Source organism: Dendrobates tinctorius, unplaced genomic scaffold, assembly GCF_039654945.1.
Source record: "Dendrobates tinctorius isolate UK_male_01 unplaced genomic scaffold, ASM3965494v1 ptg000325l, whole genome shotgun sequence".
Classification (NCBI taxonomy): Eukaryota; Metazoa; Chordata; class Amphibia; order Anura; family Dendrobatidae; genus Dendrobates; species Dendrobates tinctorius.
Genome location: NW_027361992.1, coordinates 60,385 through 86,530, shown reverse-complemented (window position 1 = coordinate 86,530; position 26,146 = coordinate 60,385). Strand labels below are relative to the sequence as shown.

General features: G+C 45.7%; 1 protein-coding gene across 3 annotated transcripts in view; it reads right to left on the bottom strand.

The window, feature by feature from the left end:
* Nucleotides 1-24,874, bottom strand: part of LOC141074138 (constitutive coactivator of peroxisome proliferator-activated receptor gamma-like) — a 237,761-nt gene extending 212,887 nt beyond the window's left edge. For 2 of the 3 annotated variants that reach the window (XM_073561673.1, XM_073561675.1), the window contains exons 1-3: nucleotides 24,385-24,743; nucleotides 16,439-17,478; nucleotides 1,971-2,145 (exon numbers count right to left, since the gene is read on the bottom strand). In XM_073561673.1, the coding sequence (XP_073417774.1) occupies nucleotides 1,971-2,145; nucleotides 16,439-17,458 (1,195 nt within the window). In that variant the 5' untranslated portion in view covers nucleotides 17,459-17,478; nucleotides 24,385-24,743. The other variant, XM_073561674.1, reaches the window with a different exon arrangement.
* Between the last annotated feature and the right edge of the window lie 1,272 nt (nucleotides 24,875-26,146).

Genomic DNA, 26,146 nt, shown 5'->3' with positions numbered 1-26,146 from the left:
GGACAACATTGGATCATTCAGAGATCCACGAAGAACTTCTGGAGTGAGTTTGCTGCACTGAAAGTAAAGGGGCCGAATAATATTGCACGCCCCACTTTTCAACTTTTGAATTTCCACAAAAATTTAAAATAACCAATAAAATTCGTTCAACTTCACAATTGGGTCCCACTTATTGTTGATTCTTCACCAAAAATTTACATTTGTTATCTTTACGTTTGAAGCATGATATGTGGGAAAAAGTTGAAAAGTTCCAGGGAGCCGAATACTTTCGCAAGGCACTGTACTTGAGGAATAAAACTATATCTAGCCATTATATGACTTACCGTATATACTCGTGTATAAGCTGAGATTTTCAGCACATTTTTTTGTACTGAAAATGCCCCCCCCTCGGAATATACATGAGTCATTGTCCAGAAAGCCAGCGGGGTATGGTAGCAGCGGAGCAGCAGCAGGAGCCGGCAGCTGTGACATCATACTCACCCTCCTTGCGTCGTCGCTGAACGTCCCTGCATCTCCGTTATCCGATGCGGCTGCATTTCTTGTGCTCAGCGGTCACGTGGTACCACACATGAAGGTAATGAATATGCACGCGTCTCCACTCCAATAGGTGAGAGTGCATATTCATTACGTTAATGAGCTGAGTACAGGCAGCGCTACCGCAGGGACAACGGAGATGCAGGGACGTGCAGAGGCAGCGCAAGGAGGACGGAGGATGGGGAGGACGGGGGGAGACAAGCGGAGCCATGCATACAAGGATGGGATGGGGGAGCCCCGCCATGCATACAAGATGGGACGGGGAGGGAAGCCATGCATAAAACGAGGGGATCGGGGGAGCCATGCATAAAACAAGGGGATCGGGGGAGCCATGCGGCAGCGCTGCCTGTACTGCTTATTTCCTCACTCTCCCCCTTCCTCCTCCTTCCCCTCTCTGTATACTATATTGGGCCATGTCAACTGACACGGCTGACAGCTAGCAATCCCTCTTATCTGGGCAAGATGGAATTGAACTGTCTTTTTAGAGTGAATGATAAATTCAGTTTGCAGGGGGAGTAGAAAAGGGGTCTTTTAGAAAGAAACATATAATACAAAACAGATATTCGCCTGTATTTGAATTATGCAAAGTTTGCTGAAAGTTCTGATTTAAAAAAGGTCCTTTTCATTTTTTAATAATATATTAGTCTTACAAGATAACATGAATATATATGATCTTTTGATCACCACGATAATACACTGCACTGCTTATGTAATGTAATGTAGTGCATCATCCAAACCAAGTGTTAGACTAAGTTTACATGGCTGCTAAATTTATTGGATTAGTCACATCCACAAATTGCAGATGTGATTGGCTCCGTATTCCGGTTGACAGGTACAGGAGCTGTGTGCTATTTATGTGCGCTAGACAGTCCGTACATCAAACCTGATCAGCGCATGCTGTAATTCTTTCACATTTCATGTGAATGTATACATTCAGTACTATTGGTCCTTGTGTGCTGTGAGGTACGTTTCTTTTATATGGACAGCACACAGTCAAAAAATAAGTTTATGATAACGCACCCATACAATAACAGGCAGCTTAGTGGACCTTTTGGAAGGTTATAATAAGCATGAGAATATGGCAGACATAAAGGTGTTTGTTAGGCCTCCAATTGCCATAGTACAAACAGTGGCATCCCACCTCTGTGCTGTGGGAGCTACACATACATCAGATGATGGTAGGAGAACTTTCCCGATTTCAAACTCCACAGCCGCATCCATTGCTGCTTTGGCTGAGGGGTTAAATGCTGAGATCGGTATACACATCATGGAGAATAAGTAGAAATGCTATGTAAATATACAGCGCAGAATACTACTACCAATCCCATCACATGAGTAACATGGATACTGCCTTTCTCCAAATCTCAAGGCCAACAAAATGGATCCAATATAAACAGAGAGAGTAGCTGGACCTTTATCTTGACTGCCATGCTTACCAGTACCAAGCAGGATGGCATAAATATGCTGCCGTGCAATTCTGTAGACCTGCGCTTGACAAGGGATATGAGGGTCAGTTTCATCTTCCAAGGTGTTACTGCAGTCACTTTCTCCAAAACACAGAACATTGCAGATCATGACATTGTCTCCTTTGTAGTGTTCCTCTATGGCAATCTGTACAGATGAAAGATCATAGGAATGTAGGCTTAATGTGAATATGAGATGAGCTGCATACAATATTTCTACATGAAAATATTCTGCAAGCAAGTTACAATCCACAATGAGAACATAGGAACATATGTTTCATGTGGAAATGAGCTGATCTGCACACGAAATGTCTACATGAAAATATTCTGCAAGCAAGTTACAATCCAAAATCATAACATAGGAATGTAGGCTTTAAGAGGAAATGAGCTGATCTGCACACAATATGTCTACATGAAAATATTCTGCTAGCAAGTAACATTTCACAATCCCATTATACAGAGGAAAAGCTAATGGGAAAACATGAAATTGAGAGAAAGAAGTAAAAGGATGGTAAGAGCTGAGGTGAGCAGAAAACCCCAACATCCATCTCTGACAAGGTCTGTTTCTGCCTCTAGCCCCCCCTCTATAATTTTAAAAGCACTAACTTAACTCAGATCTCCATAATGGGAATGGCTGTCTTCAATTAATACAGAGAAAGAGAAAGATCAGCACAGGAGGAGAAAGAAGCAGATTTCTCGTTTCAGTGATATTTTTCACTGATTTATTAAATAATATTTAGACTGACTGTTAAGGGGGTTTTACACATAGCAATATCGCTAAAGCATCACCGATTTGGTGACGCAGCAGCGATATCGCTACGTGTGATACTTACCTCCGACCGGCTCCCCCGCTGTCCATCGCTGATCGCGCAGCTCCATTTCTCGTCGGGCGCTTCTTGCTGGGCTTCCTGCTGGCGCCGACGAGCGACGTGTGGACGCGGACGGGAGGACGTCAGGATCGCCGTGTCTGAAGGGTAAGTATCGACCGCTGTATCGCTGCTATGTCGATGTGAGATCTGCCTGTGTGGCAGCTCACTAGCGACCATTTAGCGATGCACCAGCGATCCTGACCGGGTCGTATCGTGGTCGGGATCGCTGGTGCATCGCTAAATGTAAAGGGGCCTTTACTCTTTAACATTGCTAACTTCTCTGACTCTCAGATTGATTAACAGCTGTAATGTGCCCCCTACAGTGGCATGTACAAGGTGAGCCGCCCTTGTCAAAATGACTGTTATTACGAACAGTTAAGCAAGTTGTAGATGAAATCATCTGTATAAGTCCTAAAGATAAAGAAGACATATTTCCTTTTTATTTTAGGCAAAAAATATATATATTTTCATCTTTTACATTTTAAAAATGAAAAAAAAGGAAAATGGGCAGATGCAAAAATTTGGGTACCCTGCATGTTAAGTACCTAGTAGCACCCCCTTTTGAAAGTATCACAGCTTGTAAATGCTTTTAGTAGCCAGCCAAGAGTCTTTCAATTCTTGTTTGAGGCTGTGTGCCCACGATGCGATTTTTAAGCGTTTTTGCCGCGATTTTCGGTGCGAAAACGTTTAAAAATCGTGTACAGAACGCCCCCCATGCATTTCTATGGCATTCTGCACATGCTGTGCTAATGCTGCGTTTTTTTCCGTGGCGGAATCGCATCGCGGAAAAAAATCGCAGCATGGTCATTTTGTGCAGAATCGCAAAGAATTGCCGCGATTCCGCACCCACAGGAATGCATGAGAACCGCTTACTTCCCGCATGTGGCTATGCCCACCATGCGGGAAGTTAAGCGTCTCATGTGCGGTTGGTACCCACGGTGTGGAGGAGAGGAGACTGTCCTCCAGGCCCTGGGTACCATACCCCTGTAAAAAAAAGAATAAAAAATAAAAAAAATCGGGGTATATTTACCTTCCGATGTCCCGCGCTGCATTCCCGGTCTCAGCGTTCCCAGTAATGCCTTGCGGCAAGGTCCTGTGATGACGTGGTCTCGCGAGATCGCTATAGTAACGCGAGACCAACGTCATCACAGGTCTCGCAAGGCATCGCTGGGAACACTGTGGCCCGGCACGGCAGTGCAGGACGTCGGAAGGTAAATATACCCCGATTTTTTATTTTTTTATCATTTTTAACATTTTATCTTTTACTATTGAGGCCGCATAGGCAGCCTCAATAGTAAAAAGCTGCTCACACTTGTCAAACACTATGTTTGACGAGTGTGACCAACCTGTCAATCACTTTCCAAGCGATGCTTCAAATCGCTTGGAAAGTGCTTGAGAAAATCGCGGCAAAATTACGAACAGAATCGCGTGGAAAAAAACGCACGATTTCTGGGAAGGAGTCCGGTTTTTAGTGAGCGTTTTAACACGCAACGTGGGCACATAGCCTGAGGGATTTTCATCCATTCTTCCTTGGAAAATTCTTTCCAAGACGATGAGCTGTGATTGGTTGCTATAAGCAACAGTTTTCCCACTCGACAACACCTCAGCAGACACTGACATGGTGGGAGAAATCTAGCTTCCCTGGGAACATAAGCTCCCAGCCATTGTCTGCCCCCCAGAAAGGAGCAGTGAGTACATGACAGAAATGAATCCCCCCTCCCGTGCCCATATCCCCATCACACATCCTCCATTCCATAGGCACATCTTCTTAAAGGGATCTCCGGTATGGAAGTTAGGGCAAATCCCTCAGCATTCTGATACTGACCCCAGGCCTCTCTTAAAGGGATCATTGGTATGGAAGTTAGGGCAAATCCATCCAGCGCTTTGGTTTTGACCCCAGGCCTCTCTTAAAGTGATCCTCGGTATGGAATTAGGACCTCAGAGCTATGGTTCTGACCCCAGGGTCTCTTAAAGGGATCATTGGTATGGAAGTTAGGGCAATTCCACTAAGCGCTCTGGCTCTCACCCGAGGATCTCTTAAAATGATCCCCCGGTACGGAAGTGAGGGCAAATCCACTCTGCACTTTGGTACTGACCCCAGGCCTCTCTTAAAGGGATCTCCGGTATGGAAGATAGGGCAAATACCTCAGCGCTCTGACCCCAGGCTTCTATTAAAGGGATCATTGGTATGGAAGTTAGGGCAAATCCCTCAGCGCTCTGATTCTGACCCCAGGCTTCTATTAAAGGGATCATTGGTATGGAAGTCAGGGTAAATCCATCCAGCGCTTTGGTTCTGACCCCAGACCTCTCTTAAAGGGATCCCCGGTATGGAAGTTAGGGCAATTCCACTCAGCATTCTGGTTCTGACTTCAGGCTCTCTTAAAGGGATCCCCGGTATGGAAGTCAGGGTAATTGATTTCAAATGCTCGGGTACTGACCCGAGGCTCTCTTAAAGGGATCCCCGGTATGGAAGTTAGGGCAATTCCACTCAGCATTCTGGTTCTGACCCCAGGCTCTCTTAAAGGGATCCCCGGTATGGATGCCAGGGTAATTGATTTCAAATGCTCTGGTACTGACCCCAGGCTCTCTTAAAGGGATCCCCGGTATGGAAGTTAAGACTGTTCCACTCAGCGCTGTGGTTCTGACCCCAGGATTCTATTAACCCCTTCATGACCTAGCCTATTTTGACCTTAATGACCTGGCCATTTTTTGCAATTCTGACCAGTGTCCCTTTATGAGGTAACAACTCTGGAACGCTTCAACGCATCTTAGCGATTCTGAGATTGTATTTTTCGTGACATATTGGGCTTCATGATAGTGGTAAACTTAGGTCGATAATTTTTGCGTTTATTTGTGAAAAAAATCAGAAATTTGGCGAAAATTTTGAAAATTTCGCAATTTTCAAATTTTGAATTTTTATTCTGTTAAACCAGAGAGTTATGTGACACAAAATAAGTTACTAAATAACATTTCCCACATGTCTACTTTACATCAGCACAATTTTGGAAACAATTTTTTTTTGTTAGGAAGTTATAAGGGTTAAAAGTTGACAAGCGATTTCTCATTTTTACAACAATATTTACAAAACCATTTTTTTTAGGGACCACCTCGCATTTGAAGTCACTTTGAGGGGTCTATATGGCAGAAAATACCCAAAAGTGACACCATTCTAAAAACTGCAACCCTCAAGCTACTCAAAACTACATTCGAGATTATTAACCCTTCAGGTGCTTCACAGGAACTAAAGCAACGTGGAAGGAAAAAATGGACATTTTATTTTTTGCAACACAAATTTTCTTTTATCATTATTTTTTTTCATTTTCACATGGGCTACAGGAGAAAATGGATCCTAAAATTTGTTGGGCAATTTCTCCTGAGTACACCGATACCTCATATGTGGTCATAAACCACTGTTTGGGCGCACGGCAGGGCTCGGAAGGGAAGGAGCACATTTGACTTTTTGAATGGAAAATATACTGGAATATTTAGCGCTTGCCATGTCGCGTTTGGAGAGCCCCTGTGTGCCTAAGCACTGGAGCTTCCCCACAAGTGACCCCATTTTGGAAACTAGACCCCCCCCAAGAAACTTATCTAGATGCATAGTGATCACTTTGAACCCCCAGGTGCTTCACAAATTGATCCGTAAAAAAAAAAAAAGTACTTTTTTTCACAAAAATTATCTTTTAGCCTCAGTTTTTTTCATTTTCACGTGGGCAACAGGATAAAATGGATCCTAAAATTTGTTGGACAATTTCTCCTGAGTACACCAATACCTCATATGAGGTCATAAACCACTGTTTGGGCGCACGGCAGGGCCCGGAAGGGAAGGAACACCATTTGACTTTTTGAATGGAAAATTAGCTCCAATCGTTAGCGGACACCATGTCGTGTTTGGAGAGCCCCTGTGTGCCTAAACATTGGAGCTCCCCCACAAGTGACACCATTATGGAAACTAGACCCCCTAAGGAACTTATCTAGATGCATAGTGAGCACTTTGAACCCTCAGGTGCTTCACAGAAGTTTATAACGCAGAGCTGTGAAAATAAAAAATGTTTTTTTTTCTTAAAAAAAATATTTTTAGTCCGCAATTTTTTATTTTCACAGGGGTACCAGGATAAATTGGACCCCAAAAGTTGTTGTACAGTTAATCCTGAGTACACTGGTACCCCATATGTGGGGGGGGACCACTGTTTGGGCACACGTCGGGGCTCAGCAGGGAGGTAGTGACATTTTGAAATGCTGACTTTGATGGCATGGTCTGAGGGTGTCATGTTACATTTGCAGAGCCCCTGTGTGCCTAAACAGTAGAAACCCCCCGCATGTGACCTCATTTTGGTAACTAGACCCCCCAAGGAACTTATCTAGATGTGTGGTGAGCACCTTGAACCCCCAAGTGCTTCACAGAAGTTTAGAACGCAGAGCCGTGAAAATAAAAAATCATTTTTTTCCCTCAAAAAAAAAAAGATTTTTAGCCCGCAATTTTTTTTCACAAGCGTAACAGGATGAATTGGACCCCAAAAGTTGTTGTACAGTTTGTCCTGAGTACGCTGGTACCCCATATGTGGGGGGGAACCACTGTTTGGGCACACGTCAGGGCTCGGAAGGGAAGTAGTGACATTTTGAAATGCTGACTTTGATGGCATGGTCATGGCACGGGTATCATGTTACATGTTACATGTATCATGTTACATTTGCAGAGCCCTTGATGTACCTAAACTGTGGAAACCTCCCACAAGTGACCCCATTTTGGAAACTAGACCCCATAAGGAAGTTGCCTAGATGTGTGGTGAGCACAGTGAACCCCCAAGTGCTTCACAGAAGATTATAACGCAGAGCCATGAAAATAAAAAATAATTTTTTTTTCCTCAAAAAATGATTTTTTAGCTCACAATTTTTTATTTTCACAAGGGTAACAGGAGAAATTGGACCCCGAAAGTTGTTGTCCAGTTTGTCCTGAGTACGCTGGTACCCCATATGTGGGGGGGAACCATTGTTTGGGCACACGTCAGGGCTCGGAATGGAAGTAGTGACGTTTTGAAATGCAGACTTTGATGGAATAGTCTGCGGTTGTCATTACGTTTGCAGAGCCCCTGATGTGCCTAAACAGTGGAAACCCCCCACAAGTGACCCCATTTTGGAAACTAGACCTTCCAAGGAACGTATGCAAGATGTGTTGTGAGCACTTTGAACCCCCAAGTGCTTCACAGAAGTTTATAATGCAGAGACGTGAAAATGAAAAAATCATTTTTTTCCACAAAAATAATTTTTTAGCCCCCAATTTTTTATTTTCCCAAGGGTAACAGGAGAAATTAGTCCCCAAAAGTTGTTGTGCAATTTTTCCTGAGTACGCTGATACCCCATATGTTGGGGTAAACCACTGTTTGGGCACACGTCGGGGCTTGGAAGGGAGGGAGCACTGTTTGACTTTTTGAACGCAAAATTGGCTGGAATCAATGGTTGCACCATGTCGCATTTGGAGACCCCCTGATGTGCCTAAACAGTGGAAACCCCTCAATTCTAACTCCAACCCTAACCCCAATACACCCCTAAGCACAAGCCTAACCCTAATTCCAACACTAACCCTAATTCCAACCCTAACACTAATTCTAACCCTAATTCCAACACAAACTCTAATTCCAACCCTAACCCTAATTCCACCCTAACCCTCTTTCCAACCCTAACCCTCTTTCCAACCCTAACCCTAACCCTAATGGAAAAATAAAAATATTTTCTTTATTTTATTAGTTGTGCCTACCTATGGGGGTGATAATCGGGGGGTTTATTTACTTTTTCTTTCATTTTGATCACTGTGAGAGTGATCAAAATGAAAGAATGGAATCTGCAGCCGGCAGATTCGGGCGGGCGCACTGCGCATGCGCCCGCCATTTTCCAAGGTGGCGGCGCCCATCATCCGGACCCGAGGGACACCAGGAGGGACGGGGGGGAATCAGGAGGTACTGGGGGGGTGAGGGGGGGATCGGAGGCTGGCGGGGAGCAGAGGGAATGGGAGGGGGGCAGATGATGACAGCGGCGGCAGATCGCCACTGTCATTCAGTTGCAGGGGGGCGATCGCCGGTGGGGGGGGTGGAATCGGTGTCTCCAGCCATGTCCGATGCTACAGCAGCATCGGCCATGGCTGGATTGTAATATTTCATCAATTTTCATTGATGAAATATTACTATCGCTGTTTTACTTTTAACAGCCAATCAGAGCGATCGTAGCCACGTGGGGGCGAAGCCACGCCCCCTGTGGTGAAGAACAAAGCCCCCTGTATCTGCGGGTCGGGTGACCTTTCAGTGACCTAGATCACCCGACCCGCAGGAGGGCTTTAAAGTCAAGACGCCACATAGGCGTCATGGGTCGTGCTGGCACGACTTTTCATGACGCCTACGTGGCGTCAAAGGTCGTGAAGGGGTTAAAGGGATCATTGGTATGAAAGTTAGGGCAAATCCATTCAGCGCTCTAGTTCTGACCCCAGGCCCCTCTTAAAAGGATCCCTGGTATGGAAGTGAGGGCAAATCCACTCTGTGCTCTGATTCTGACCCCAGGCCTCTCTTAATGGGATCTCCAGTATGGAAGTTAGGGTAAATCCCTCAGTGCTCTGATTCTCACTCCAGGCTTCTATTAAAGGGATCATTGGTATGGAAGTTAGGGCAAATCCACTCAGTGCTCTGATTCTGACGCCAGGCCTCTCTTAAAGGGATCTCCAGTATGAAAGTTAGGACCGTTCCACTCAGCGCTCTGGCTCTGACCCCAGGCTGATGGGATGATGTGGGATATTAGGGGTAGTAGTCCGGTGGCTCTGGCTGACGGGATGATGTGGGATATTAGGGGTAGTAGTCCGGTGGCTCTGGCTGACGGGACGATGTGGGATATTAGGGGTAGTAGTCCGGTGGCTCTGGCTGACGGGACGATGTGGGATATTAGGGGTAGTAGTCCTGTGGCTCTGGCTGATGGGATATTATAGTGAATGTGACTATGTGGAGTGGGCGGGGCTATACACTCAGCTATATATATATATATATATATATACACTCACTGGCCACTTTATTAGGTACACCATGCTAGTAAGGGGTTGGACCCCCTTTTGCCTTCAGAACTGCCTCAATTCTTCGTGGCAGAGATTCAACAAGGTGCTGGAAGCATTCCTCAGAGATTTTGGACCATATTGACATGATGGCATCACACAGTTGGCGCAGATTTGTCGGCTGCACATCCCTGATGCGAATCTCCCGTTCCACCACATCCCAAAGATGCTCTATTGGATTGAGATCTGGTGACTGAGGAGGCCATTTGAGTACAGTAAACTCATTGTCATGTTCAAGAAACCAATCTGAGATGATTCGAGCTTTATGACATGGCGCATTATCCTGCTGAAAGTAGCCATCAGATGTTGGGTACATTGTGGTCATAAAGGGATGGACATGGTCAGCAACAATACTCAGGTAGGCTGTGGCGTTGCAACGATGCTCAATTGGTACCAAGGGGCCCAAAGAGTGCCCAGAAAAAATTCCCCACACCATGACACCACCACCACCAGCCTGAACCGTTGATACAAGGCAGGATGGATCCATGCTTTCATGTTGTTTACGCCAAATTCTGACCCTACCATCCGAATGTCGCAGCAGAAATCGAGACTCATCAGACCAGGCAACGTTTTTCCAATCTTCTACTGTCCAATTTCGATGAGCTTGTGCAAATTGTAGCCTCAGTTTCCTGTTCTTAGCTGAGAGGAGTGGTACCCAGTGTGGTCTTCTGCTGCTGTAGCCCATCTGCCTCAAAGTTCGACGCACTGTGCGTTCAGAGATGCTCTTCTGCCTACCTTGGTTGTAACGGGTGGCAATTTGAGTCACTGTTGCCTTTCTATCAGCTCGAACCAGTCTGCCCATTCTCCTCTGACCTCTGGCATCAACATGGCATTTCCGGCCACAGAACTGCCGCTCACTGGATTTTTTTTCTTTTTCGGACCATTCTCTGTAAACCCTAGAGATGGTTGTGCGTGAAAATCCCAGTAGATCAGCAGTTTCTGAAATTCTCAGACCAGCCCTTCTGGCACCAACAATCATGCCACGTTCAAAGGCACTCAAATCACCTTTCTTCCCCATACTGATGCTCGGTTTGAACTGCAGGAGATTGTCTTGACCATGTCTACATGCCTAAATGCACTGAGTTGCCGCCATGTGATTGGCTGATTAGAAATTAAGTCTTAACACACAGTTGGACAGGTGTACCTAATAAAGTGGCCAGTGAGTGTATATATATATATATATATATATATATATATATATACACACACACACATACATATACACAGTTGTGGCCAAAAGTATTGACACCCCTGCAATTCTGTTAGACAATACTCAGTTTCTTCCTGAAAATGATTGCAAACACAAATTCTTTGGTATTATCTTCATTTAATTTGTCTTAAATGAAAAACACAAAAGAGAATGAAGCAAAAAGCAAGACATTGATCATTTCACACAAAACTCCAAAAATGGGCCAGACAAATGTATTGGCACCCTCAGCCTAATACTTGGTTGCACAACCTTTAGCCAAAATAACTGCGACCAACCGCTTCCGGTAACCATCAATGAGTTTCTTACAATGCTCTGCTGGAATTTTAGACCATTCTTCTTTGGCAAACTGTTCCAGGTCCCTGATATTTGAAGGGTGCCTTCTCCAAACTGCCATTTTTAGATCTCTCCACAGGTGTTCTATGGGATTCAGGCCTGGACTCATTGCTGGCCACCTTAGAAGTCTCCAATGCTTTCTCTCAAACCATTTTCTAGTGCTTTTTGAAGTGTGTTTTGGGTCATTGTCCTGCTGGAAGACCCATGACCTCTGAAGGAGACCCAGCTTTCTCACACTGGGCCCTAAATTATGCTGCAAAATTTGTTGGTAGTCTTCAGACTTCATAATGCCATGCACATGGTCAAGCAGTCCAGTGCCAAAGGCAGCAAAGCAACCCCAAAACATCAGGGAACCTCAGCCATGTTTGACTGTAGGGACCGTGTTCTTTTCTTTGAATGCCTCTTTTTTTCTCCTGTAAACTCTATGTTGATGCCTTTGCCCAAAAAGCTCTACTTTTGTCTCATCTAACCAGAGAACATTCTTCCAAAACATTTTAGGCTTTTTCAGGTAAGTTTTGGCAAACTCCAGCCTGGCTTTTTTATGTCTCGGGGTAAGAAGTGGGGTCTTCCTGGGTCTCCTACCATACAGTCCCTTTTCATTCAGACGCCGACGGATAGTACGGGTTGACACTGTTGTACCCTCGGACTGCAGGGCGGCTTGAATTTGTTTGGATGTTAGTCGAGGTTCTTTATCCAACATCAGCACAATCTTGCGTTGAAATCTCTTGTCAATTTTTCTTTTCCGTCCATATCTAGGGAGGTTAGCCACAGTGCTATGGGCTTTAAACTTCTTGATGACACTACGCATGGTAGACACAGGAACATTCAGGTCTTTGGAGATGGACTTGAAGCCTTGAGATTGCTCATGCTTCCTCACAATTTGGTTTCTCAAGTCCTCAGACAGTTCTTTGGTCTTCTTTCTTTTCTCCATGCTCAATGTGGTACACATAAGGACACAGGACAGAGGTTGAGTCAACTTTAATCCATGTCAACTGGCTGCAAGTGTGATTTAGTTATTGCTAACACCTGTTAGGTGCCACAGGTAAGTTACAGGTGCTATTAATTACACAAATTAGAGAAGAATCACATACAGGAAAGATGTATATCTTTGTACCGTGTTAGCCAGTAGATAGAAAAATATTCAGGATTGAGAGTCCTCAGTAGTTGATACCTTTTAATGGCTAACTGAAAAGATGGTAACACATTGCAAGCTTTCGAGACTACTCAGGTCTCTTCACCTGTCTAGCCTGATGAAGAGACCTGAGTAGTCTTGAAAGCTTGCAATGTGTTACCATCTTTTCAGTTAGCCATTAAAAGGTATCAACTACTGAGGACTCTCAATCCTGAATATTTTTCAGAAGCATCACATGATTTTTCGAACAGTGCCAATACTTTTGTCCACCCTCTTTTTTATGTTTGGTGTGGAATTATATCCAATTTGGCTTTAGGACAATTCTTTTTGTGTTTTTTCATTTAAGACAAATTAAATGAAGATAATAATACCAAAGAATTTGTGTTTGCAATCATTTTCAGGAAGAAACTGAGTATTATCTGACAGAATTGCATGGGTGTCAATACTTTTGGCCACAACTGTAGATATAATCATTATAATTTGTTATAACTAACCGTAGTTGGTTACTATGCCCGGGCAGCGCCGGGCTCTTCAGCTAGTGATGTTCTAATCACAGAAATGTCAGGGCCATTGTAAAACCTTCAGCTTGCTCCTTTTGAGGTAGTCCATTGTGGATTTTGACATGCGTTTATGATCATTATCTATTTGTAGATGCCATTCTCTTTTCAACTTTAGTTTTTTTGTTTTTACAAATTCCCTCTACTCGTGCAATGTTCCCCGTGCCACTGGCTGCAACACAACCCCAAAGCATGATTGATCCACCCCCATGCTTAATGGTTGGCGAGATTTTCTTTTCCTAAAAGTGTTCCCTTTTTTTCCACACCTACCTTTGATTATTGTGGCCAAAGAGTTCTATTTTAACCTCATCAGTCCACAGGATTTGTTTCTAAAATGCATCAGTTTTGTTTAGATGTTCTTTTGCATGCTTCTGACGCTGAGTTTTATGATGAGGTTGTAGGAGAGGTTTACTTCTGATGACTCTTCCATGGAGACCATATTTGTGCAGGTGTCTGAACAGTAAGGCAATGTATCACAACTCTAAAATCTGCTAAATCTTTCTGAAAGTCTTTTGCAGTCAAGTGGGAGTTCTGATTTGCCTCTCTAGCAATCCTACAAGCCGCTCTCACTGAAATTTTGCTTGGTCTTCCAGACCTTACCTTAACCTCCACTGTTCCTATTAATTGCCATTTCTTAATTACATTTAGAAATAAGGAAAGGGCAACCTGAAAACACTTACCATATATACTCGAGTATAAGCCGATCAGAGCATAAACCGAGGCACCTAATTTTGCCACGAAAAACTGGGTCAACTTATTGACTCGAGTATGAGCTAGGTATGCATTGTCCCCTCATCTCTATCCTGGTATGCATGGCTCCACCGTCCCTATTCATGTATGCGTGGCTCTCCCGTCCTGACCTGGTATGCATGCTTCCGATTACCAAAAAAAACACCATCCTACTCACCCTCCTCCAGCGTGCCCTTGCAGGCGCAGGACCTCGTTCCGGCTTCCAGTAGTGCTTCCTGTGCTGAGCTATCACGTGGCACCGCTCATTAAGGTAATGAATATGCTCTCCACGCCTATGGGAGTGGAGAAGCGTGCATATTCATTACCTTAATGAACGAGATGCTGATGCTCCGAGGGCACGCTGGTGGTTGAGTATGCTGTCGTCTGGAAGCCTGCGGCTGCGGGTGTCACTGTGTAAGAGAAATGTATATTAATTTCTCTTTAGCAGCTGGCACAGTTACAGTCGCAGCCGCCGACTCCTGCCCCCGTCACCCGCTGCTCCACCGCTCAACCTCCCCCACCGGCTTTCTTTGACAATTACTCGTGTATAAACCGAGGGGGGCGTGTACAGCACAGAAAAATATGCTGAAAAACTTGGCTTATGTACAAGTATATACAGTAGCTATCTTATTATAGCCTGCTCTTGCTTTGTGGGACTCCACGATTTTCATTTTCAGAGTGCTAGGAAGCTGCTTAGAAGAAACCATGGTGGTTGGGTTTTTATAAAGCTGGGAAATCTGCATCACCTGGCCTTTCATAACGATGATAGTGAACAAGTCAGGTTAATTAAGGTCTGAAACCTTGGTCAAAGTTATCTGAGCACACAAATCTCCCTGAGTGCCCAAACTTTTTCATCTGCCCATTTTCCTCTTTTTGTAATTTTTAAAATGAATAAAAATGACAATTTTTTTTTTGCCTAAAATATAAAGGAAATGTGTCATCTTTAACCTTAAGCCTTTTAAAAGTTTATCAATTAATAAGATTATAGCTTCAACTTGCTTAGCTGTTCACAATAACAGTAATTTTGACCAAGGGTGCCCAAACTCTTACATGCCACTGTAGTTAGACACTTCAGCCTTCAATCAAGCGGTGAGAGGGAAGGCTTGGGGAATGCTCAGTACAAAACTAGGGTGCACCTCCAGAGCTAGGATTCACCTCCAGAGCACTTGGGAAATGGCAGACTCAAGTAAAACTGGCTTTCAAAAGTCATAGAGCAACTAAACGCTATGTACAGGCATATTTCAACAGATATCTACTCCTAGCTATTCCTGACAGCAGTCGTGCTGATAGATGCCTTTTAGCTGTTTCTTGGTCTCTGCCATTATTGATCACTAGGTACAAACCACTAATGCAAGAGCTTAAAGTCAGAAAACAAAAAAAAGTACATGAATAGAAAGGCCCAATAAGTTAGGCGCCAGCAGCAAACCTCTAGGCAGGTTGGCTCCTGGGTAAAGGAATATGAAGGCCTGACTGATGAGACATATTTAGAAGTTGCACAATCTATACACCTACTCTGTGCCCCAGGACCTACATGGTGGTACCACCTACTCCAGAATAATGGGAATTCCAGCTCAATGTGTGTTTATGTATTATGTGCAACCTGATTCACAAAAGGTTTTGTAGGAGCTGAAATATTGATTCATTTCTTTTCATGCTTTCATGTGGGATTTCATCTATCTTTAACTCCTGACACCTGTTAATCTTTCAAGCTGCCATACATGTAAAGACATGAAAGGCATTTCCAGCCCAGGAGAGCTTTACAACCTGTCAAACATGACGAAGAAGTGGAAGTGAAGGTGCTCACAATACCTTTCCTTAGGACATACCATGCTATAGTTTAACCCACTCTACTGCAGCCACTATAAGTAGAACATCAGGAATAAATCTGGAAAATGATCGAAATGAGTAGGAATTACCAAGAAGAGGAATCAAGCTTAGGGGCAAGGGTTCAAGCAGGGCCATTAATAGAACTGTACGAGTCCTTAGTTATAGTGAAGACTTTATACTGTTACGTCAGATGATTGTAATCTGAAAATCATTAGTGCATGCTAAGCAGATGTACTTGGTGATCTGGGTCCATTGTACATGATGTACCTGAAAATGTAGAATCACAGTTATATGGGAAAGGGATTCTGGGAGCAATGCATGGAGAATCCTAAGAAACAGGACCTAACACTATACCTGCGATCAGGACTGGAAATGGAGGTATATTATAAAGTGAATATTAACAGAATATAGCATTTGTTCTTGGGAAATCCATTTCCGAAACAATCTCATTGTGCGCTATGGACAGCTAGTTACGACCAGAAAATTGCCACCACATCACAAGTTGCCAGAAATCCAAACTTGCTAAATTTCTGCTATAGGTGTGTAAAGCCGCAGCCAGGCAATCTGCTGAGGGCTAGGCAGGCTTCCATATAAAAAGGGTTTTCCTGCTTATGAGTGAGCTGTATGGCTTTATTACAGTGCATGGCATGTGCTAATATTACAGTCCCAGAAAATAATAGCGCAAAGCATAAATTACCTGTAAAACCTCTTGATCCTGACAACTGCTTGTTCTTGACTTGTCGGGGCAGCAGTGATAGGATTGGGGACTCCTAGAAAGCCAAGGTGAGAATTGCTGTGGTAGAACATAGGACTGGATTCCTTTCTCCAATAAAGTCAGCTTACATCCCGGAGGCAGCATCTTCTCCACTTCTTTAAGACCTTGTGGCGCAAGTTGTATCTTAGAAATAAAAGTAGCCACAGCCCTAATGACATTAGCCCTTTTGTTGCGTTCATTGCTTTGTGAACGGTATGAACCTAGACATTTACTGTGAAACTGTGCCACCATGTTATCGGGAATGATGTCATTTCCCAGAAGACAAGCAAGGAGTGGTAGGTCTACTATGCGAAGCCCCAATTCTCCACAGAAGCTTTCCCGGCAGTACATCAGAGTGACGAGCCTGTCCAAGCGAAGCTTATTAATGGAAAAATATGGGACTGTGTTAAAGATGAGATAGTCACTATCCTCCCCTAAAATTCCTAGACAGTTGTGTTTGAGAGCATAAGCTGCCACCTCATAATCACCTTCAACCTGTGAGCAGATGATTTCCTGGCCCAGAGCCTTCAAGGCGAAGCGTGTGAACGTAGATATTCCTGATGGGATAAAGAACATGTTGCGATCAGGCTGCTGTCTCCTGGATTTGAGGACGTGAAATATTTTGGATATTTCAATGCTGTCACGCATTCGTCTTCTCACCCATTCTGTGCGTTTCTTTTGTTCGATGACCCCATCAAAAACAAACACTAAACAAATTCCGGCACTCTGAAAAGTGGCAATGAAGTGCTGTAAATTAGCAAGGTACTCCTTCCACTGTCCTCCGTGAATCCAGGCATCTGGTGTGTACCAGCTACGTAGACAGCCCATGGCATCTACAACAATGGTGGGAACATTGCCTGGATAAGAAGACTTGTAGCTTGTGGCCATAGTCCTCAGGCTGACCATGCTGCAAACATTGAGACACGAATTCTGTGCAAAGCTCTGCAGTCCTTTGATGCCCATGGCTTGCCAAACACTGAAAACTAGATGCATTAAAAAACATATTTAACATATGGAAATATATTATGTGTAAAAGAGATTGTCCAACTTAAGAAAGGTACTTAAAGGGAATCTGTCAGAAGGATTTTATTACCCCATCTGAGAGCAGCATAACGTAGGAACATAGACTCTGGGTGCAGCAATCTGTCACTTACTGGGCTGCTTACTGTCATTTTGATACAATCACTGGTTTAGGCCTCCTTCACACATTTCGGTGATTCCTGTACAGGAGAAAACGGCACTGGTGAAATCCGTGGTCCGTATTGTGACATCCATGTTTGCTGTTTGTGTGTCACATCCCGTGTGACATGGACCGGCGCCTGGAAAAAAGCGGTACAGTTCATGCTGTTCCCAAGCACCGGCCGGCTGCTGAAGGAAGCTCTCTTTATTGTCGCCTGGTCTCCTTGTGAGCAGCGCAACGAGGTGACAATGATGGGAGTTGTATTCAGCACTCGCTGTGTACATCCTGGTAAAATAATTAAATAAAAAAATGGTATAGTCTCCAGTGCAATTTTTCATGATCAGCAGAAGGAAAGCCCACAGCTGGGGGCTGATGTTAATTACCTAGGACAAGGTACAATACCCCATAAGGTTCCTAGGCTATTAATAACAGCTTACAGCTGTTTGCTTAGCCTTTCCTGATGAATTTACAGGGACTCCTCAAAAAAATGACAGTAGGTGCCACTATAAATTCAAACTAGCAAACAGGGTTGATAATAAAACAGGTTGATCAGAGCCACCCCAGAAATGGTGCATCCATAAGATACCCCAAGCCTGGCACTTAGCCTCACTCTCCCATTTGCTCTGTGGCAGTGGCAGATGGGGTAATATGGTTGAGGTCGCTACCATTACTAACCCCATAACATGTATTGAAATAAATATACCACAAGAATAAAATCCTTTATTTGAAAAAAAAAAAAAAAACACCGTTTTACACATTTATTTTAAAAAAGTTACACTCACCTTATGTCTATTCCATTGAAGCCCTTGTCCCCTGTACAACAGTAAATAATAAACAAAAATACTGACCTTACACCTAATCCACCGATACACATGTCCCCTGTAAAAAATAAATAAATTATAAACAAGCATATCCATCACCTGTCTGAAGTGAAAATTAGCAATTGTCCCACGCCGTAATCCATCTCTGCGATATCTGGTTTTCAAAATGAATGGTGCCATGATCTAATCGTCGAGGCCGAAAACCAGGACACAATGAGCTGCTGCGATTGCAGTTCACTGTGAGCCGACCCACTGAACTGCGGTGACCTCCATGGGATCACAGAGAGCATCGTAAGACTTTTCTCAAAGTGCCTGCAGTGATCCCATGGAGGTCACCGCAGTTCAACGTCCCGACTCACAGTGAACTGCGGGTGGGAATGCACCTTCTGTGACCGGTGGTAACCGCTATGATGCCATCGCTCATCACTGATGCTGTGATTGCAGCACCTCCCTCATTGTCTCATGGTTTTCAACCTTGGCGGTCGCATCATGGCGCAGTTCATGTTGAAAACCAGATGTCACAGAGCTGGACTGCAGCGTGGGACAGTATGGCTTATCTTCACTTTGGACAGGAGAGGGATATGGTTGTCGATTTAGTTTTTGGGCATCGGTAGATTAGGGGTAAGGTGGGTAATTTTGTTTATAATTTAATGTTTTTTACAGGGTACAAGAGCTTCAATAAAATAGGTGTAAAGGGAGTATAACTGTGCTTTTTTATTTAAAAAAAAAGTGTGTAAAACAGGGTGTTTTGTTTCATTTCAAATAAATTACTTTATTCTTGATGTGTATTTATTTCCAAACTTACTATGGGGTTAGTAATGGGGGCGCCTTACAAACGCCTCTCCATTAGTAACCCCCAGGCTTGACGTCACCTCACAATACAGAGGTGACATGAATCCCAACCCTATTACCCCACTTGCCACCGCCACAAGGCAAGTGGGAAGAGCGAAGCAAAGCGCCATAATTGGCGTATGCTATATCTCTGACCCCTTCCCAGGCTATTAATATCAATCCACAGCTGTCTGTTTAGCCTTTGCTGGTTAGAATTTATAGCCGGACCCTACATCATTTTTTTCTGGGGTCCCTGTAAATTCACCAGGAGAGGCTAAGTAAACAGCTATGAGCTCCTATTAATAGATTGGGAGCTGTGTGCTTTCCCTCTGCTGGTTATGAAAATTGCATGGTTCTTTTATTTCTTTATTTTACAGAGGAGGTGCACAGCTGCTGCTGAATACAACTCACCTCAATGTCGCCTGGTTGCGCTGATCTCAGTGCGACCAGGCGACAATGATGGGAGCTGCCTTCAGCAGCTGGACGACGCTTGGTATCAGTGCAAACGGTACAGCTTCTTCCCAGGCGCCGCTAAGTGTCACGCTGATGACAATTCCCATTATCTCAGCGCAACCAGGCAACAATGATGAGAGTTGCCTTCAACTGCTGGCGCCTGGGATCAGCGTGAATTGTACCGCTTCTTCCAAGGCGCCAGTATGTGTCATGCTGATGACACATCAATGTTGTCTGTGTCATCAGTGTGCACGTGTTTGGCACGCATTTTGTTCGTGCTGCGCAAAAAAATGACATGTCTGTGGATTTTTCACAAGGACACACGTCCATATGAAAACCCTGACATGTGCGCACCAACACTGAATACATTGGGTATGTGTATGTCTGTATTTGTGGCCCTTAACAAATGGACTGCATACGGCCACAAAAAAACAGACATGTGAAGAAGGCCTTATCTGCTGCAGATGTAGCAGTCAGGGCCGCCATTAGGGCATGACAGCCCTTACTGCTGTATGGGGCCTGGTGAACAGCAGTACAGAAGAGGGGCCCGCATGTCAGGGGCCCACCCTCCTGTGCTTCAAGTCATCGGGCCCTATGTGCTGTGCGCTGCGGCCGGGCCCCAAGTTCTGTGCGTTGCGGCCGGGCCCTAAGTGCTGTGCGCTGCGGCGTGCTGCGCACATATCAGAAGAGCCGCAATAGCGGCTGACATCAGATGAGAGCTGTGCAGAAGTGGATAGTGGAAGAGGTGAAGGACCTATGGTGACGTCATCAGCCCCGCCCCCTGATCACATGACGATGACGTCACCACAGGTCTTTCAGCTTAAAGCAGCAGCTGCATCTTCACTGCAAGAAGCGGCCAGGTAAGAAGAAAGTTGTTTTTTTTTTTTTAATTTAATTATTGAAAGCGTCCAATATGTTTCCCCGGCAGGATGGAGACACATGGACCATGTGTCTTCATCCTGCCAGGGCAAATTGAAGGCACATGGGCAGATTGGAGACGGGGCAGGATTGGAGAGACACGGGGGCAGAATGAGAGATACGGGGGCATGATTAGAGACGCGGGGCATGATTAGAGACGCGGGGCATGATTAGAGACGCGGGGCATGATTAGAGACGCGGGGCATGATTAGAGACGCGGGGCATGATTAGAGACGCGGGGCATGATTAGAGACGCGGGGCATGATTAGAGACGCGGGGCATGATTAGAGACGCGGGGCAGAATGGAGATGCGGGGCATGATTGGAGACACGGGGCAGAATGGAGATGCGGGGCATGATTAGAGACATGGGGGCAGGATGAAAGACATGGGGGCATGATTGGAGATACGGGGGCAGGATTGGAGATACAGCGGGAAAAATGGACATACGGGGCATGACTGGAGACATGAGACAGAATGGAGATACATACGGGGCATGAATGGAGATACGGGGCATGATTGGAGACACGGGGGCAGTATTGGAGATACTGCGGGCAGGATGGAGACATGGGGCATGATTGGAGACACGGGGCATGATTGGAGACACAGGGGGCAGAATGGAGATACGGGGCATTATTGGAGACACTGGGGGCAGGGTTGGAGACACTGGGGGCAGGGTTGGAGACACTGGGGGCAGGGTTGGAGACACTGGGGGCAGGGTTGGAGACACTGGGGGCAGGGTTGGAGACAGATGGGGCAGGGTTGGAGACAGATGGGGCAGGGTTGGAGACAGATGGGGCAGGGTTGGAGACAGATGGGGCAGGGTTGGAGACAGATGGGGCAGGGTTGGAGACAGATGGGGCAGGGTTGGAGACAGATGGGGCAGGGTTGGAGACAGATGGGGCAGGGTTGGAGACAGATGGGGCAGGGTTGGAGACAGATGGGGCAGGGTTGGAGACAGATGGGGCAGGGTTGGAGACAGATGGGGCAGGGTTGGAGACAGATGGGGCAGGGTTGGAGACAGATGGGGCAGGGTTGGAGACAGATGGGGCAGGGTTGGAGACAGATGGGGCAGGGTTGGAGACAGATGGGGCAGGGTTGGAGACAGATGGGGCAGGGTTGGAGACAGATGGGGCAGGGTTGGAGACAGATGGGGCAGGGTTGGAGACAGATGGGGCAGGGTTGGAGACAGATGGGGCAGGGTTGGAGACAGATGGGGCAGGGTTGGAGACAGATGGGGCAGGGTTGGAGACAGATGGGGCAGGGTTGGAGACAGATGGGGCAGGGTTGGAGACAGATGGGGCAGGGTTGGAGACAGATGGGGCAGGGTTGGAGACAGATGGGGCAGGGTTGGAGACAGATGGAGACAGATTGGGCAGGATGGGGAGATCATATGGGGCAGAATGGATACTCATGAAGGCAGGATGAGAGAACATATGGCTGAAGCCAGGAATGAGACACACGGGGGCCAGGATGGGGGATATTATTACCATAGGGGCTAATTAAGGGATATTATTACCGCAGTGATGTATTTATTTTATTTTTTGAGTATACTGTTTTAAATGGGGGGTGGTCCTTTTACTGTGTAGAGTGATACTATGTCGCAATTTTTTCTTCATGTGATGTAATGTAGAAGTTGGGAAAAAAATAAGTAATGTGTTCTGCAAGTGGAGCTCTAGATATCTGTGTTATTTCCTGCAAAGACGAGCCCTGGCTGGAAGATGTGATGGCGATCTGTGCTGGATGAAAGATGAAAAGCAAAGATGAAGGACTTCACCTAGAGAGGTCACTGGTGAGTCAGTGTGTTACTACTATGTACAGCGGTCCTGTGTATAACGTCACCAGTGATCACTATATTACTTATACATTATATACAGAGCTCCTGTGTATAATGTCATTGATCACAGTATGCAGTGTGTGTACAGGTATTACAAAGTACAGATCTCCTGTGTATAATGGCACTTATGGTGATAGTATTGTTTTTTCTATTACTGATCAGTACTGTAGTATTCATTCACTATGTGATGGTATTATGTGGTCTGGACATGGTGTAGCGGTATTTTTCCCTTGCAAGTGGTATTATTCGGTCACTGTGGAGGTAATATGTGATTGGGTCATGGTGTGGTGGTATTTGTTCCTTGTATGTGATATTATTCAGTCACCATGTAGTGGTAATATGTGGTCTGGTCATGGTGCGGTGGTATTTGTCCCTTGTATGTGATATTATTGGTCATTTTAAATATTGAAAAATAAATAAAAATATACCTAAATTGTATTGCCTATTTTAACAAATATTTAATAGGTTACAGTAGAGTAGAGCACGGCCAAAAGTGTCTACCCTGTTATGGTGGCGGTTTAAAAAAATCTTTTGGCCAAAACAAAAGCTGCCGACTATATGTGTGATCTGGTGATGGGAACTGTTAATGTGTGATTGGCGAGAAGTGGAGTTTTTCCAAGAGAGAGCGGTGGGACTGTGGACAGTTCGAGGAGTGGAGGCGGGGCTGGGGTGGAGGCTGGGCGGAGTCTCAAGTGGGCCCCGAAAATTGCGCCAGTATGGGGCCCCGAAATTCCTAGTGGCAGCCCTGCTAGCAGTTCTCTGAATACTGAGCTCTGTATAGTCCCGCCAACACCACTGATTGGCAGCTTTCTGCCCATGTACAGTGTACACAGAAAGCTGCCAATCAGTCGTGGTGGTGATGTTATAAACAGCTCTTGAATATGGGGGACAACATGACAGCAGGATTGCTAGTCCTCCAGGGATAATCTCCCGATGATAAAACAGTGATTTAATCAAAACTACAGCAAGCAGCCCAGTAAGACACACCACTGGAATCAGGGTCTCTGCCTTCACATTACACTACTCTCAGAGAAGGTGGCAAAAACCGCAACCTATATATGCAACTTTCTAACATCATTTTTGTGTCTGACAGAACATAGGCGATTAGTTACGTGATCATGGAAAGGGCTCGTCTCCTTTCAGAAAATCTCCATCCCCGACTGCAGTTTGCTATAAAAATAAACCATGCTTTACTAATCGTCCTCAGGTCTGGTGCTGTCTCTGCTGCTGCACCAAGTGTTTGGCATTGGCGTCAGTGCTGACGGTAACTCAACAGCCAATCAGTGAGGTCTGCCACGCAGATGGAATGCCCCGCTCAGCGGCTGAGCTCATGGATCGGCAACCACGCTGTTGATGTGAGAGCATTGCTGCAGCCAATACTGGGAGTAGCGGAGGAGACTCAGAACTGGACCCAGTAAGGGTGAGAGCACAGTTTGTTTTTTAGAACTGCACCCAGAAACAAAGATTTTCTGCAATGGGAAACCCCTTTAAAATGTTCATGTAACAGTGAAATAAAGGCAGTAGTGAGATGCCGAGAGAGCCGGCCTGTCTGCACTCGCTGGATGTATACAGAGTGCATGGGAAGGCTGCATTAGGCCGGGTTCTTATTGCGCTGTGGCAGTCTGCTAACGCTGCCATTGCCATCGGGACGCATGCCACAGAGCGACATGTGTTCGCGACGTGCCGTCATTCAGTGACGGAGCCTCGGACACGGGCTGCAGCGTCTGAGGCTCTGTCACTCATCTGCGCTAGCAGGTATAGCATAATGCAATCGCTGTGCGTTGAACGGGCTGGTTAAACGTGAGGTGAACCCAGCCGTACTAATGACCATTCTGGACATTTACAGCTCACCTGGGAAAGACAGCGCAGGCGTGACAGCGGCTCCTAGTAGGGGCCTCGCACGGTCAGGTGCTGCAGGCAGTCATCCGGTGACAGTCTATTAGAGGCACTAGACCGCTGCAGCCAATCACAGGCCTCAGCCGTCAGGTGATGACCAGTGAGGGCACACAGTATTAGAATGGCGAGACAGATATGATGGAGGCTCGGGGAGAAGCACTGCAGTGTGAGACTGAAGGAAGAGTGGCTCCTCATAGACAGCGGCCTGGGATCAGTCAGGACAGCAGTGCTGGGCGCGACCCGGGGACACCGGGAAATCCTGTGTCAGCTCATACATAAGCGTGCCCGCGGGACCCACCGGCGCCCCCCGTATAGCTTACATTGCTGCAGCACGGCGCCGTCTTCCAGGAGCGTCTGACGTCAGGCAATCACGTGACGGCGCACGTTCTGTAGAGCGCGGTGCTGCGGGTGGCAGCCAGGAGAGGCTTGCCATGAGGATGGGGATTGGCACTGCGTGTCTCCCGCGATGCCAAGGAGCTGCCCAGGTCTGGCACTGCGAGTGTTGTGGCATTGGAGGGCACCTTACTCTCCTGTCTAGTCCACTTTTGCTTTGAAGAGATAATAAAATGCCAGCCACTTGTTACAAATGCCCCCCCTCCTCGGCATTCCTCCATGCCACTGTGGGGTCCCGCGGTCTCCTGGATTGGTGGTGGTCGGTAGCGATGGGTTTTGTATGATTTCTCCTGGCTGTCATCTTTAGAGCACATGGGGACACTGAAAAGAGCCTGAAGGTGCAGCCATAAGGCTCTGTGCACACGGTGCGGATTCTGCTGCGTTGTACAGTACCATTGTTTCCAATGGTAAAACCAAAACCGCTGTGCACATGCTGCGGATATTTCTGCGGGTTACAATCCGCAGCATGTCAATTGTTTGTGCTGAATCCGCTGCGGTTTCACATCTCCATTGTAGGGGTGTGAAACCGCAGGGCTAATCCGCAGGTCTTTATGACCTGCGGTTTTTTCCAAAATCCGCACCACCGAAAGCTACGTGTGCACAAGCCTCAACATTTGCACTACATCTTGTCATGCGAATATTTGGTGGTACAGAACTGTTGTGACTATGGGAAGATCGACTCAGTCCAGGTCAGTGACCGCCGGACTGGAGGCCTGTGAATGTTACCCCAACATCCCCAACTCCAGAAAGTCCATAGAAACAGATCCCACGACAGGGATTGGGAACCGTTTTTCTGCCAAGGGCGATCTGAATTTTTATAACATCAATCTTGGGCCATACAAGATTATCGGCTTAAATCATCCTGCTATAGCTGGTGGTCAAACAATTACCTCACCCCTATGTGATGGCTGGAACTGCTTCTCTTTGGTGAGGCGTGTGATCTTAGGTCTGGGTTGGTCCAAGAGTGACCTTTTCATATTGAACCAATCCCAAGGCCTGGATAAAAATGTTAAAGGCATACTTACATGAACACATCACTAGAACAGCTATTAATACATCACAATAAATTTTAAGAGTTTGAGAAGGATTTGGAGAGTTTTGCTCCAAAAAAATAAGTGTGGACCAAACTTACACTGAGTTTCTGGAGTAGAAGCTCAACCAACTCCTCATAATAATGTTAAAACTATATTCAGAGGAGTTTTCAGTTTTAACATGAAGCATGTTATGGATTGCTACTAGTGATGAGAGCCATCATGAGTGCACAAATGCAACACCAGAATCACCACCACCACCAGTACAGGACAATACATCACCTAAACCACCA